Source organism: Apiospora hydei, assembly GCF_038363865.1.
Source record: "Apiospora hydei strain CBS 114990 chromosome Unknown utg000004l_segment0_segment0, whole genome shotgun sequence".
Classification (NCBI taxonomy): Eukaryota; Fungi; Ascomycota; class Sordariomycetes; order Amphisphaeriales; family Apiosporaceae; genus Apiospora; species Apiospora hydei.
Window position 1 is genome coordinate 4,822,416 of NW_027117363.1, and position 12,485 is coordinate 4,834,900.

Here is a 12,485-nt window from a genome sequence, read left to right on the forward strand (position 1 = left end):
TACTTGTTAACTTAACCTCATGCAGTGGCATCACGAGGGCCGTGGGGTGAATCGCCAGAACAGAAGGCATTGCATTGCCTATAGTATATGCTCCTAGTCAGTATCAGAGTGATGATGCCCATTAGTCAGCTTCAAGCCTATGGCTTATCACTTATACTTTTAGTTGGTCAATCTTGGGTGGTGGGTTCGACTGCATCCTGTGCTATCCCGTCCTCCCATCGCGGGTTCTGGCATGGGAAATTGCGGTAGGTGCTCAGATGAGATCCCCTCACCCAGTCATGTCAGGTTGCTACCTCAGGTAATTGTTGTGCGAATAGCGTCGGGCTGAGGGACTGGAAACAGCAAGGTCGTTCCCGTCACACGCACGAGGGGAAATTCTAGAAGATTGCGAACCGCAGAGCTGGCGTTTATTGATGGCAAGCCGGGAACAAGGGAGCACCCATCCCCGATTTCCGTTAGTATATAAGGTAGGTAGGTAGTGGCGGATATCGATTCCAGGCGACGTACATACGTGAGACATATGCTCACACGCCTCTGCTGAATCCACTAACGGCGCCCCGAAATTGGAGGCATTCTGGGTATTCTGGCCGTTGCTTGTTCGGGGGTGCATGTGCATGTACTCGGCCTATCTCCTTGCACCATACATATACACCTAGAGAGAGAGAAAGAGAGAGAGAGAGAAGAGAGATGCCTGAGTAAGCAAGGGAGACAATGCGACGATGATGTCCTGTGCTGCCCGAACCACGTCCCGTCTCTTGAAACATGAATACACACACATAAGTTAAGGTTATTAGACTCCCGCCAACCGCTTACATCGCCGATGCCCCAAGGGATGTGATATCTAGGTTACGCCGCCTTGGGTCAGGTACTGTCCTGCACACAATCTCGCGACACTATTGCGTAGCTGGCTTGCTGGCGGCCTGTCCTCGCCGCCATGCATCTGAGTCTGTCCGGCTCTCGGCAGTTCAGTGTTTGGATCGGCGGCCGGTGTTTCAGCTGTCTCTACAGGAAGTTTGATATCCTCCCACCGAGACATTCCATTTCTGTGGGATGCTTCGCTTCTATCTGAAAAGATGCCCTCAACCATATCATGTGCTGCTGTTGGTTGCTGGGGCAAATGGATGCTGCTGCTATGGAAATGCCAGTCCATGAGCCTATTTATCTAGGTACATGTAGTCAATATATCCTAGTGTGCACTATGCCTTACCCAGCCTGCCAGCAATTGTGCAATCGTTCAGATAGGGTCAAGTGGATGGATGTAAGAAGCTTGGTATCGGAGAAACCCTGTGATGCCGTCCGTGGCTTGTGGGCTTGGAGTTGGGTACAAAACATCCGGATCTGCCAAAAAGTAGATAGTACAGATATCCCTCAATGCCGAGTGCGGTTCCTGGGCCTCACCTTCTCCTCGTACATCCAAGGGAGCGCGCAGCCACAGCCATTGCGTTATTTGTCTAGGCTGTCCGTGTTGGCCGGTGTCAATGCTTCGTGTTTGTCGCATGGATCAGACGAGGCCACGGCAGTATTGGTATGTACCTCGCCTCATGCCGTGTCGGACGAGGATTTGGCCGGTGCTTACTTTACTTGACATGACGTCAAGCTCAATGAGCCAGTGTTTTGCCTTGAATGGGCGGCATCATGTTTACTTTTTCACCGGTTTAAAAATAGCCATTGCTGGTGGTCGATTCTGATGGCAACGGCCTTCAGCAGCTCACTAGCCATAACATGTCAAACATACATGTACATTGATAGGAGGACTGGGATAGCAGATGAAGATCACCATTCATCTATGTAGTTTATGAAATCTAACCCATAACTCCGCTTCCTATGCATCGCGCACAAACCCTGATAAGAACCTACAAGAAATCGAGGTGGCACCTACAGATCTTTAGCGCGCAGCTTCTTGAGCCTCGTCGCTCCTTCGTAGACACCACGGTCCACGGCGGCGGCGACCGTCAACGTGCCACCAATGACGGCGCAGATGCCAGTGAGGAAACCAGAGAACGTTTTCACGCGCTCCTCGCGGTTGACAACCTTCATTGGTGAGATATCCTGGGGTTTGGTCAGCGTCCACTCATTTTGGGCCGTGTTCTGCTAACTTACGTAGGAGAAGAAGACTCCGGGGATGCCACCTTGCGCGTGTTTTCGCTCTTTGTGGCCCTCGGCAGCATCGTCACCACCAGCAAGACTTCTCTTGTGGCTGGTAACCGAGTATTGGTGAGTCTCCAAGCTGCCATCAAAAGCCTGTCCCAGGTTTCCAAGCCAAGTGCCATCGTCGTTTCGCTGACTGCCTTGCTTCCAGCCCAGGGGCAGGTAAGAAGTGGGCACGACCTTGACAAAGTACATGAAGTTAAAGTTGGGGTCCTCGGTCGACTGTTTGACACCGTCTAGCGGGTTCAGATGATGGTTCGTCCAGGGGATGTTCTTGACACTCTTCTTGGCGATATCTTCGGGGAGTTGGGGCCGAAGCGCAGGTGGTGGATGGTGTGTTCAAAGGAATGGCCAATACCGGCTGGGTCGTCCCAGTAGTTCTTCAGGTCATGAACGTGCATGTTCATGTTGCTGAAGCTCCTGCCGGGGGCGAAGTGAAAGTTTCCAATGACCTTGTTGACGCGCAGCCCACCTTCGATACGGCAACCTTCCCGTCGCTGCTCCTCCAGCTTTTCCGAGTAGTGTTCGCGTTCGCACTGCTCGACGTTCTCGCCACGGCCAAAGGCCCATGATGCCTGCGCATAGGCTTCTCGGACTTCGTCGCAAGTGCTACAGCACCCGGCCTTGGCAGCATTGCTGGGAGCGGGTGCGCCGTAGCAGGGACCACAGTAGTCGGGGTCAAGATGCTGCGCAGCCTCGTCGGCGGAATGACTGCGTGTTTTCTGGTCAGCAATGAGCCAAGCAAACGTGCTTGGGCAAAGATGTATGTATGGACTTACAGCGCCAGAGCCTTGACATCAATCACACCACCACCTTGCTGAGCAGGTTGGAGCCTGACCTTGTTGACTCCATGCATGACTCCATGTTGCTGCTCTCCAGAGACGTCCATGACGTCCAAGGTGAGGAGTTCGCAAGGTATCTTGGGGAAGGTGATGTTCATATGGATTTCCATTCGCTCTCCTGTTGTCGCATTGTTAGCTATTGCCGCATTGGGGACGGTCTGCATCTGCCAGGCCACGTACCTCTTCCCTTGTCGACAACAAGCTCCGGGTGGATCACCACCCTCCTGTAGTCGGCCCATTCTCCCCAGGCGAGGTAGAGCACCACGATCAAGGAGACGATGGTGACGATGCCGCCAGAGGTAGTTCGTATCCTCGCATCCTCGACGGTCTTGGTGAAGGCGTCGAGCCTAGTGAACCTCGATTTGGCAGCCATTGCGAGGTTGGGGTTGTCGAGGAAGGATCAAGCTCAAGGGCGCACACAAGACAAGCAATGTCACGACGGCACACTGTGAGCGAAAGCTGCGGAACGCGGCAGCTGCTGACTGACTGGATTCAATGGGGTCAGGGGACGAATTGAATAAGGAAACCGAAGCAATTGCAGTACTACCGTGAAGACGGCATTTGGATCAGATGGCTTGATTCCTCGGAGTGGGCTCTGTTCCAATCTGGGCTTGTGTCGCTCGAGATATTCTCGGAGATGTCGATCTGTTGGCAAGAAGTACTCGAAGCCAGCAAGCAAATCCACCCACGCTCAAGTCAAGTTGATTCGATGTGTAGAGCATGCGAGCGCAGTACCCCGGGACGCGCCAAAGAACACCTTTCGCTTTTCAGGGACCGCGGCTTAGCTTGGGGCCTTTGGGGGGTGGGGGGGGGCCAGTTGGGGGCCAGTTCCCAGCGGGTCCAGAAAAGATGCCAGCTTCGGCCTAGCGACGCTTAGCTAATGCACTCACTACCCCAAACCCCTTCCATGTTGAGACTGGAACATACATACTTAACGTACATGTACTTCTACATCTTACTTCACATGCGCGCTCACTACAAAACAAATCCTCGATCGCGTGGGTTGCTGTTATGATGTGCAGGGTAGGTACCTAAGGTATATTATATATTGGTTTGGTCATTTCTACAAGTACAAGTCATTGCCATCTTCATCACATTCGTCCACAGGCCACAACAGGCTGCCTGGGGTTGGATCGATGCTGATCATTCCCGGTGTCACGCCTCACGCGAGGCCTGGCGCACCACCGTGACTTCGGTCTTCCGTACGATCCCCAGACCCTCGAGAATGTTCTCCTGGCTCTCTGCCGCCTTGGACCCAGTGATATCAATCTCTCGATCAGCGCGGCTGCTGAGGCACTGCAAATCGTCCCCGCCTCCTATCCCTCCGTCTTTCCAAGTATTCAATGCATAAGCAGAGTTCCTCCCATACCTGGTGTTGCCACCCGTCGTGCCCCGTCGGGTCTTCTCCGAAAAGTACTTCATCAGCGGCGCAAGCGTCGGAATGCACGTCACAACGATGCCCAGGTTGTTCTCAATCGTTGACCACATGATGAGCTTGGCAGAGTCGAGGTAGTTGGCAAGGCTCTTGATGGTCTGGATGCGGAACATCTGGATGATGGTGATGAAGATGCCGAGCGCAAACAGGCCGAGCAGCACCGCCTTTTGCGTTTCTGGATCTTGGACGCATACAAGGTTGGGAAGGGGAGAAGCATGCTTCAATAGACTTGTCAGCATGGCCGGCTCGGCAACTAAGCACGGTGTTCCTGGTGGCTACTTACACCAATACGTCCAGGACAATCGTCATGGCGGCCACGGTAGTATAGAACGGAACCGCCTCTATGCAGTGGCCGCTGGTGATGGATGGGTCCCATTGCTTGGCGATCTGTCCGTTGTTAGTCGGGTTTGGTACGTGTGCAGCTCGAGTGGCACATACCGGGGTGCAAAGGTTGATCTGTACCACCAAGAAGGCGGCGTGGAACAGGACACACACGATGGAGATTATGACTGTCAAGAACTTCCAGATCCCGAGCGGCAGGAATCGGAAATAGGACAGCAAAAGGCTGAGTTTAAAGAAGAGAATACTGGTGATGTAGCTGCAACCGGACCGTCAGTACATAGTCTTGGATCGTGCATGACAGTCACTTACAAGGGAGCGCCTGTATATTGCAACTGTCTTCTGTGAGCAGGCTTCTGGTTCCGTCTGAAATATCAACGAGATAGAGAGGAAGCACATACCAGTCCAAAGTTGTAGAAATTCTCCGGCGGCATGTCGTCGACGTTCTGCAGACCCAGGCCCCATCTTGTCTCTGGAGATTGTGGGTGAGTTATCATGGCATATACATAAGTGAGATATCAACACATCAAGTGTTCGGGGTACTTACGGATCACAGTGACCACTGCGAAGCCACACGATGCCAGCTGAAACGGGTTAACAACAAGTCAAGTCATACATATGTAGATAGAGAAAGCCACCACATACCCAGGCTAAAGCAATGACCACATCGTCTTGGGTTTGGCCGTTAGCATTGTATACATTATATGCATTGTATACCCGCCTGCTGGGCGGAATGGTAACTCACCAACACCACTGGCCTTGACCAGAACCACCCTGACATAGACCCGAAGCAGCACACTGACGAACGAAACCAAAGTGAATAGCAACGCTACAATCGAAATCCAAACAGCGTCCGTGGGAGCGTCGTTCTGTGCATTGAACGTCCAAGGCATCGCGGGAGTTGTTGGATATGTTCTCAGAGTGTCGTCTTGTTCGTACTCGGGCGCTGGAAGAGGGTTCAGGGGGGAGGGTGGAGGTACAAAAGTACGGATGGGCTTTGTCAATGCCCGTTGGCTAACCAGCCTCGAGAGCAGGAAGCGATAGGTATCACCTTTGAGACCTACGATGAAAGCAGATGGTGGACGTCTCAGAGAGCTCTAGTGTAACAACAGTCTAGAAAGAAGACTCGAGGCGATATGACGTCGAATGCTGGAGAGACCGAGTCCTCTTTCTCGAGGGATATCGAGTGTTAAAAAGCAGCAAGTCCGTGTCTCGCCCGCTCATGGACATATTAAGTTTCTCTGGCAGTGACTATAGAACTACCAAGGTCAAGGGCAGAAGGCAAAGCCAGCTCCTTATTTCCCATTTCTGGAGCAGCTGAGAGGCATGGGTGTTGTCGCGACGATATCTCTGATTCCACACCACCCATGCCTCTCAGCTGCCCCGGAATGCCCCCATCCGACGAGATCGACTAGCTGCTCGATCGCATAGCGGTCAGTACGAAGGCCGTAGGCAGCTGCTGGCCTGTCCATACCTGACCCAGATCGGCGACGACTGCCATTTCATCAAGACGATCTTGGCTCGATTTGCCCACATGCCGTCTGAATACATTGACCACGGAGCAAAGCAGGACAGAGTCAATCATGGTACACCGAGACTGCAACGAAGGTCGTCCATTCAAGGGTGTGCGATATCCTAGGCCCTCCAGCATCGGCCACGGTTGCTAACCAAGATCGTATCAAGATGTGCTGTGACAATGGGGATGTTCACTCGCGAACCCACGTGGCGGATACCAAACTGCTGGGTCGCATCCGCCGTGGTGATTGCAACAGTCGGGCATCCCGCGTATAAGCGAGTCATGTGCTACGAAAACGAGGCAACTCAGCTGCCGATCCCTACCGGGGTAAAGCACCGCAACAATTTTCCCACGAGGGCAATGCGGGTTTTCTGATAGAAGATTGCCGCACTGTTTTTCTTGAGACCATAGCCAGGAAGCAGCTTGCTTCAGTGTGACCATTGGTGTATGAGAGAGAGAGAGAGAGAATATGGTTGACGCCAAGCAGGATGTATTATTCCCCGCCAGCAGCAGCCGACACGGTGATGTCCAGGATTGCCATACCGTTTGTCTTCGCATAACCAATATACACTTGATAGAATTGTATACCGTTATACAGCAATCAAGATGTGTGTGTCTACCTACTTGCATTACCCATACACACTTAGCTGACTATAGTTAGAAAGGACTCTACTTGTAGTAGAGACTCCCCCCCAAAAAGACTGTCTCAGACGGTCGTGGAAGGCAATTCGCCTGCCCCATGTCTTATCCACCCACCAAGTCATCTTGGCTACGGGTCCCAGTTCAATAGATCAACAACACCAAGACCGCCCTGCACTGCAGTATCCCGACGAGGGACCCAAGAGGCGGAGGTCAGTCCGCACTCGTATTCACTGGCCGGCAGAAGAGCCCATGATGCTGGTCTTCGAGAAAAATGCCGTCCGGGTTTACACATTCGGATGCCCAATGTACCGTACGGGCTGTGTCACTGGCCTGCATGGGAGTACTACCCCGGACGCGCCAGGCTCCAGAAGGTTGGATTCCGAGAACTGTCAAAAGAGAACAAAGTTCCTCGCGGCCGATCGCAATCCACCGCTTCCTCTTCTCAAGCGCGTCCCTTCGTTTTTCTCTCGTTCTGTGGTCTTGGCCACCTGCCTCTCTTGATCCCTAATATCTCGTGCCCGCCAGCATGAAGATTCTTCTTGGCTTGCTAGCCGCCATCCAGGTCGCCGCCGCAGCATCGCGTTGCCATGGTGCCGCAGCCGCAGGAACAACGGAGGCCTGCAAATGTTTCCCTGGGGACAGCTGCTGGCCTGCGCCTGCAGAGTGGGATAAGCTGAACAGCACTGTCGGGGGCCGTCTGATACAGACAGTCCCCCTCGGCGCCCCTTGTCATGGGCCGGATTATAATGCAGAAGTTTGCGAGAACCTGCAGCAGCAATGGCAGTTCGAAGAAGTCCAGTAAGTTTGCCGTCCCGGTGCTTAAGCTCACTGTTCACCACATGCTAATGTCCGAGCCAGCATGAGCTCCTCTTCTTCGGTGATGGCACCCTTCTTTGCCAACCAGAGCTGTGACCCTTTCCAGCCCAAGTCTCGTTCCTGCGAGCTGGGAAACTATGTCCGCTATGCCGTCAACGCCACCGGAGCCGGTGACATCAAGGCAGCTATTGCCTTTGCCAAGGAAAACAATGTCCGGTTCGTTGTTCGCAACACTGGCCACGACTATCTCGGACGTTCGACGGGTGCCGGCGCACTTGCTGTTTGGACCCACTACCTCAAGGACATCCAGTTCCTCGACAGCAACGACCAAGGATACCAAGGAAAGGCCGTCAAACTTGGTGCCGGTGTTCAAGGTTTCGACATCTTGGAAGCCGGTCGTAGCAAGGGGCTGGTTGTGGTGGGAGGCGAATGTCCTACCGTTGGTATTGCAGGTCGGTACACTTCCCAACCGCGTCCTCGTCTACCCCGAGTTGCCCTTATTAGCACACCTTCCTCGCTCGGGAAGCTTCTATAAACCACGCCTCGGCTGTCCACAAGTTCGTATACGCTAATGCAAATTTAACATGTAGGCGGATACACACAAGGAGGCGGGCACTCTGCTCTCAGTACTGAGTTCGGGTTGGCCGCGGATAATGTCCTGTCTTGGGAGGTCGTTACCGCCGATGGTACCTTCTTGAATGCCAGCCGAACCGAGAACCCTGATCTGTTCTGGGCCCTTAACGGCGGCGGCGGTGGCACTTTTGGCGTGGTAGTCTCAATGACTATCAAGGCCTTCCCGGACGCCACGATCGGTGGAGCTACGCTATCCTTTTATATGAAAAACAACCCGAAGGAGAACTTCTACAATGGTATTCAGGCCTTCCATGAGGCCTTACCGGCTATGGTCGATGCTGGGGCAATGGTTGTCTACTACTTCACCGACAGCTTTTTCCAGATCTCGCCCCTGAACGCCTATAACAAAACAAAGGACGAGGTTGAGACGATCCTTCGACCTTTCGTTTCAGAGCTTGACACGCTCGACATCAAGTACAACGTGGAGTATAGTCAGTTTGGGAGCTACTACGAGCATTACGACCATTACTTTGGCCCGCTCCCTCTCGGCAACATCCAGGTCGGAATCGCCCAGTACGGGGCGCGACTGATCCCTCGCGGCGTGGCGGCCAATATATCGACGATATGGCGTAGCGTTGTCGAGCAAGGAGTGACTTGGATCGGCGTTGGAACCGACGTGTCCTCCTTTGGTACCAGTGAAACCACGTCCGTTCATCCAGCGTGGCGCGACGCCCTTGTTCACACCACTTTCACCTTGCCTTGGAACTTTACAGCTCCCCTGGGAAGAGATGGTCGCCCTGCAAGACAAAATGACCAAGGAGATCATGCCTGAGGTTGAGGCGGCCACAGTTGGATCGGGCTCATATGGTAAAGTCCCCCTCGTACAGCCTCGCAGCTGGCTGCATGGTGTTGGGCTGGATACAGATTGCTAACGACGGAGTTAGCCAACGAGGGCGATTGGCGCCAACCCAATTTCCAGGACACCTACTGGGGTTCCAATTACCAGAGACTGCTTGCTATCAAGAAGCGATTTGACCCAACCAATTTCTTCTACGCTACGGTCGGGGTAGGGAGTGAGGCCTGGCAAGTTTCAGAAGATGGTAGACTGTGCCCATCGTAAGTTTGTCTCCACGTCTTCGTCTGCGCCCAACCACTGAGAGCCAACCAGAGATATCGAGGGACGTGATCTCCTTCGCGCGCAACTATAGCAGCGCATGGCAACTGCTTCGTCGAAAATAGCTGCCGGTTCCCCGAGTCAACTATGGCATTTACTTACATGGATGCCAGGAGCAGATGCCATATAATAAATATAGAATATGTACTTACTGTAGTCTAGTCCGAGATGTGTATATACCATTTAATACCTTTGATATAGCTGATGCCGTTAAAATGGCAACATCTTCTGCGTGTTGCCGGAGGGCTCTAAGAAGATGGATGCTGCAGAGCCGAAAGCCGACGCCGGCAAGCCGAGTGAAATGATCCGACGGCGTCGGCTTGCCGGCTTCGCTACCAATCAGGGCAAAGAGCTGAGTTACCCACTCTAAGCAGTAAGATACGATGTGATTGGTGTACATAGATGTATATCAATGTAGCATAAGCGCCCCTTCCCCCGACAAGGCGCGATGGGATGGGCAGAACCTAACGACCTCTCTTACGACAGGCATCTGTGTATTTCTACTACACAGTAGCTAGTCTCGCCAGAATCCCGGCCTTGCACTTCCATCAACCCGTCCCACCATCGTCGTCATCTACATACAATGACGACCCTGCAAACAGAGACTCCCAGTGGTGCTTTCCCGGCCCCCATCGTGACAACCCCCAGGTGCTACCTCCGGCCCTATGACCCAAGGGATGCACCTGCCGCATCCTCGTTGGCGAACGACGCCGAGGTGGTCCGTTTCCTGCGTGACCGGTTCCCACACCCCTACACACTGGACGACTCACATACGTTCATCAAGTCGACGTTGGAGGCAAAGCCCGTTCTCGACTTTGCCGTCTTCGCCACGCCGAACGGCGACTGCGAGGGGAGTTCGCGGGCGGCATGGGCCTGACGCCGGGCCGCGACGTCCAGTCCCGCACCTGGGAGCTTGGGTACTGGATAGGGCAGAAGTTCTGGGGGCAGGGCATCGCGACCATGGCGGTCAAGGCGTTTGCGCGCTGGGCTTTCCAGACGTTCCCCGAGCTGCACCGGCTCGAGGCCGAGGTCTATCATATGAACGCCGGAAGCATCCGGGTCTTGGAGAAGGCTGGCTTCACCAAGGACGGTGTGAGGCGCGGCGCTGCTTGCAAGAAGGGCGTGGTCATGGTAAGTTATCCCCGGGGTCTCGGGATCCTTGCGCAGTCAAATCTCATTCGCCAAGGAGCAACGCTTACTTAGGATCGCCTTTTAGGATGTGCACGTGTATGGGCTGCTTCGGGACGAGTTGGGTGGACTGGAATGAACCACGCAGGAGCAACCAGGTTAGAAACACCAGGCAGGCTGAAACAGGCTGCCCGTGCGAGTTGAAGTTGGGCCACTTTCAGGGCCAGTACCGTAAGATCTTCAAAAAGGTTACGCTTTATACGACTCTCCCAGGTAGCCCGGAGGATATGCGGGGACTCGGCCTTGATGTCACTTAATTAACTAACCCGGCATACAAACCACTCGCGCCCTCCTCGTTTGCTGTGATCTGCGTTCAGTTAGGGTTTGTGTGGCCATGGTTAGCAGAAGTGTCCTCATAGCGCCGCCGCCTGACGGATCCGGGCGGTACGGCCAACTGTAAGTGAGAACCGGTCCACATAGATGGGCCAATGCAAATTCAACATCTCGATATAGCACCTGTAGCAAAAGAGCAATAGAGGATGTGACAGAGCCAGGTAGATTTCCCCAGCAATAAGACGCCGTCTATTATGGCACAGTATAGAAATACAGAGTGCTCTCATCAAGACCTGATGTCGTCCATAACCGTTACGTAACCTCGCCCCTTTCACGAGTCCACCTCCATCTGCTCTCCCTCTACAGTCTGCACACTGACGTACTTGCCGATTTCGTCCTTGGTGATGATCTTCTCGTTCAGAACCGCCGTGGTACCGCGGGCGAACTTGTAGTTCTTGAGCTTCTGACTTCGCTCGTTGGGCTTGACGTAGCCTCTGTGCAGGGTAGTCTTGTCTGGTGTGATGACGGCGACATCGACGTTGGAACCGGATCCCAGATCGTTGAAGATACCGGCTTGGATGGCCTCTGAGCAAAGCTTCATGGCATCCTGCTGGGTCAGGGTGGGCTTCCACTGCGTCTCGAAAACGGACATGGCAGCCAAGGAGCCGGAACCCATGGTGACGTAGGGCAGCTTGTCCGTGCTGCCGTGGGCATGGACGGTGAAGAGATGGACTCCTGTAGGGTCAACGCCAGCCACGACGAGGTAGGCGCCGATGTGACCTTGGTATCGGAAGAGGTGCTGCTTCAGCAGGGTCATGCATGTGACGACACGAGGCTTTCGGCCAGTGGACAAGGAGTGAAGCTCGAGTTGGGAGGAGATGAGGGCGGTGGTGAATTCAGTATCGGCAGCAGTACCGGCACCGGCACACCAGATCTGGGGTGCTATGTAGTGAAGTTTCTCGCAGTTCTTGTCGGCAACAATGGGACCGCTCGTGGCGCGAGTATCAGCAGCGATCTGGTAGATAGGTTAGTTGATTATTTGCCGCCGCCCGGACTCTATGCAAGTGCGAGAAAGGTAAGTAAGACCTACCACCACACCACCATCGTATATGCAGCCAACGATGGTAGTACCTGTGCTGGTGGCCTTGGGCAGAGGGACACCGCGCGCATGCAAGGCTGCATTGCGGTTGTAGTTGGAGAAGTCGAAGCCAGGCATGATGGCTGCTTCAAGACGGGGTCGCGGTACGATGGACGAATTTGCAGGCCGGCTCCCGGAGAAGGGATGTCAAAGGGGAATCGGTGGCTGGAGGATCGTGACGAAGCCGATTACGGACGTGGTGCTGTTCGGGTCTGGCGCTTCGTTGGCGTTTAGGTGTTGGTGATTGAATGAATCAATGAATGCATTCCCTACTTACTTACTGTAGCGATGAGGCAGGCTGGAACGCTGACGAACAGCTGGAGCTGCCTTGAAGCTCGGACACGCCCACTAAAAAGGGCCTGGTACCCAGGTACCTACAGTAACTAGCCTCCGCTACTGCC

General features: G+C 54.0%; 5 protein-coding genes across 5 annotated transcripts; 2 read left to right on the top strand and 3 right to left on the bottom strand.

Moving 5' to 3' along the window:
* Positions 1-1,875: 1,875 nt before the first annotated feature.
* Positions 1,876-3,363, bottom strand: PG997_004047 (uncharacterized protein; the record flags this gene model as incomplete). The annotated part of the gene is made up of 5 exons (XM_066808362.1): positions 1,876-2,049; positions 2,101-2,444; positions 2,507-2,859; positions 2,928-3,108; positions 3,171-3,363. 5 exons carry the CDS (start codon positions 3,361-3,363, stop codon positions 1,876-1,878), a joined length of 1,245 nt encoding a protein of 414 aa, XP_066671980.1.
* Positions 3,364-4,145: 782 nt separating this feature from the next.
* PG997_004048 (uncharacterized protein) lies at positions 4,146-5,657 on the bottom strand (the record flags this gene model as incomplete). The annotated part of the gene is made up of 6 exons (XM_066808363.1): positions 4,146-4,653; positions 4,709-4,812; positions 4,864-5,023; positions 5,077-5,099; positions 5,166-5,236; positions 5,510-5,657. 6 exons carry the CDS (start codon positions 5,655-5,657, stop codon positions 4,146-4,148), a joined length of 1,014 nt encoding a protein of 337 aa, XP_066671981.1.
* Positions 5,658-7,448: 1,791 nt separating this feature from the next.
* Positions 7,449-9,855, top strand: PG997_004049 (uncharacterized protein; the record flags this gene model as incomplete). The annotated part of the gene is made up of 6 exons (XM_066808364.1): positions 7,449-7,720; positions 7,781-8,190; positions 8,329-9,020; positions 9,085-9,178; positions 9,256-9,371; positions 9,730-9,855. The coding sequence occupies 6 exons, from the start codon at positions 7,449-7,451 to the stop codon at positions 9,853-9,855; spliced, it is 1,710 nt and encodes a 569-aa protein (XP_066671982.1).
* Positions 9,856-10,068: 213 nt separating this feature from the next.
* PG997_004050 (acetyltransferase) lies at positions 10,069-10,752 on the top strand (the record flags this gene model as incomplete). Its single annotated transcript, XM_066808365.1, has 3 exons — positions 10,069-10,305; positions 10,341-10,616; positions 10,702-10,752. The coding sequence occupies 3 exons, from the start codon at positions 10,069-10,071 to the stop codon at positions 10,750-10,752; spliced, it is 564 nt and encodes a 187-aa protein (XP_066671983.1).
* Positions 10,753-11,277: 525 nt separating this feature from the next.
* Positions 11,278-12,162, bottom strand: PG997_004051 (uncharacterized protein; the record flags this gene model as incomplete). The annotated part of the gene is made up of 2 exons (XM_066808366.1): positions 11,278-11,961; positions 12,037-12,162. 2 exons carry the CDS (start codon positions 12,160-12,162, stop codon positions 11,278-11,280), a joined length of 810 nt encoding a protein of 269 aa, XP_066671984.1.
* Between the last annotated feature and the right edge of the window lie 323 nt (positions 12,163-12,485).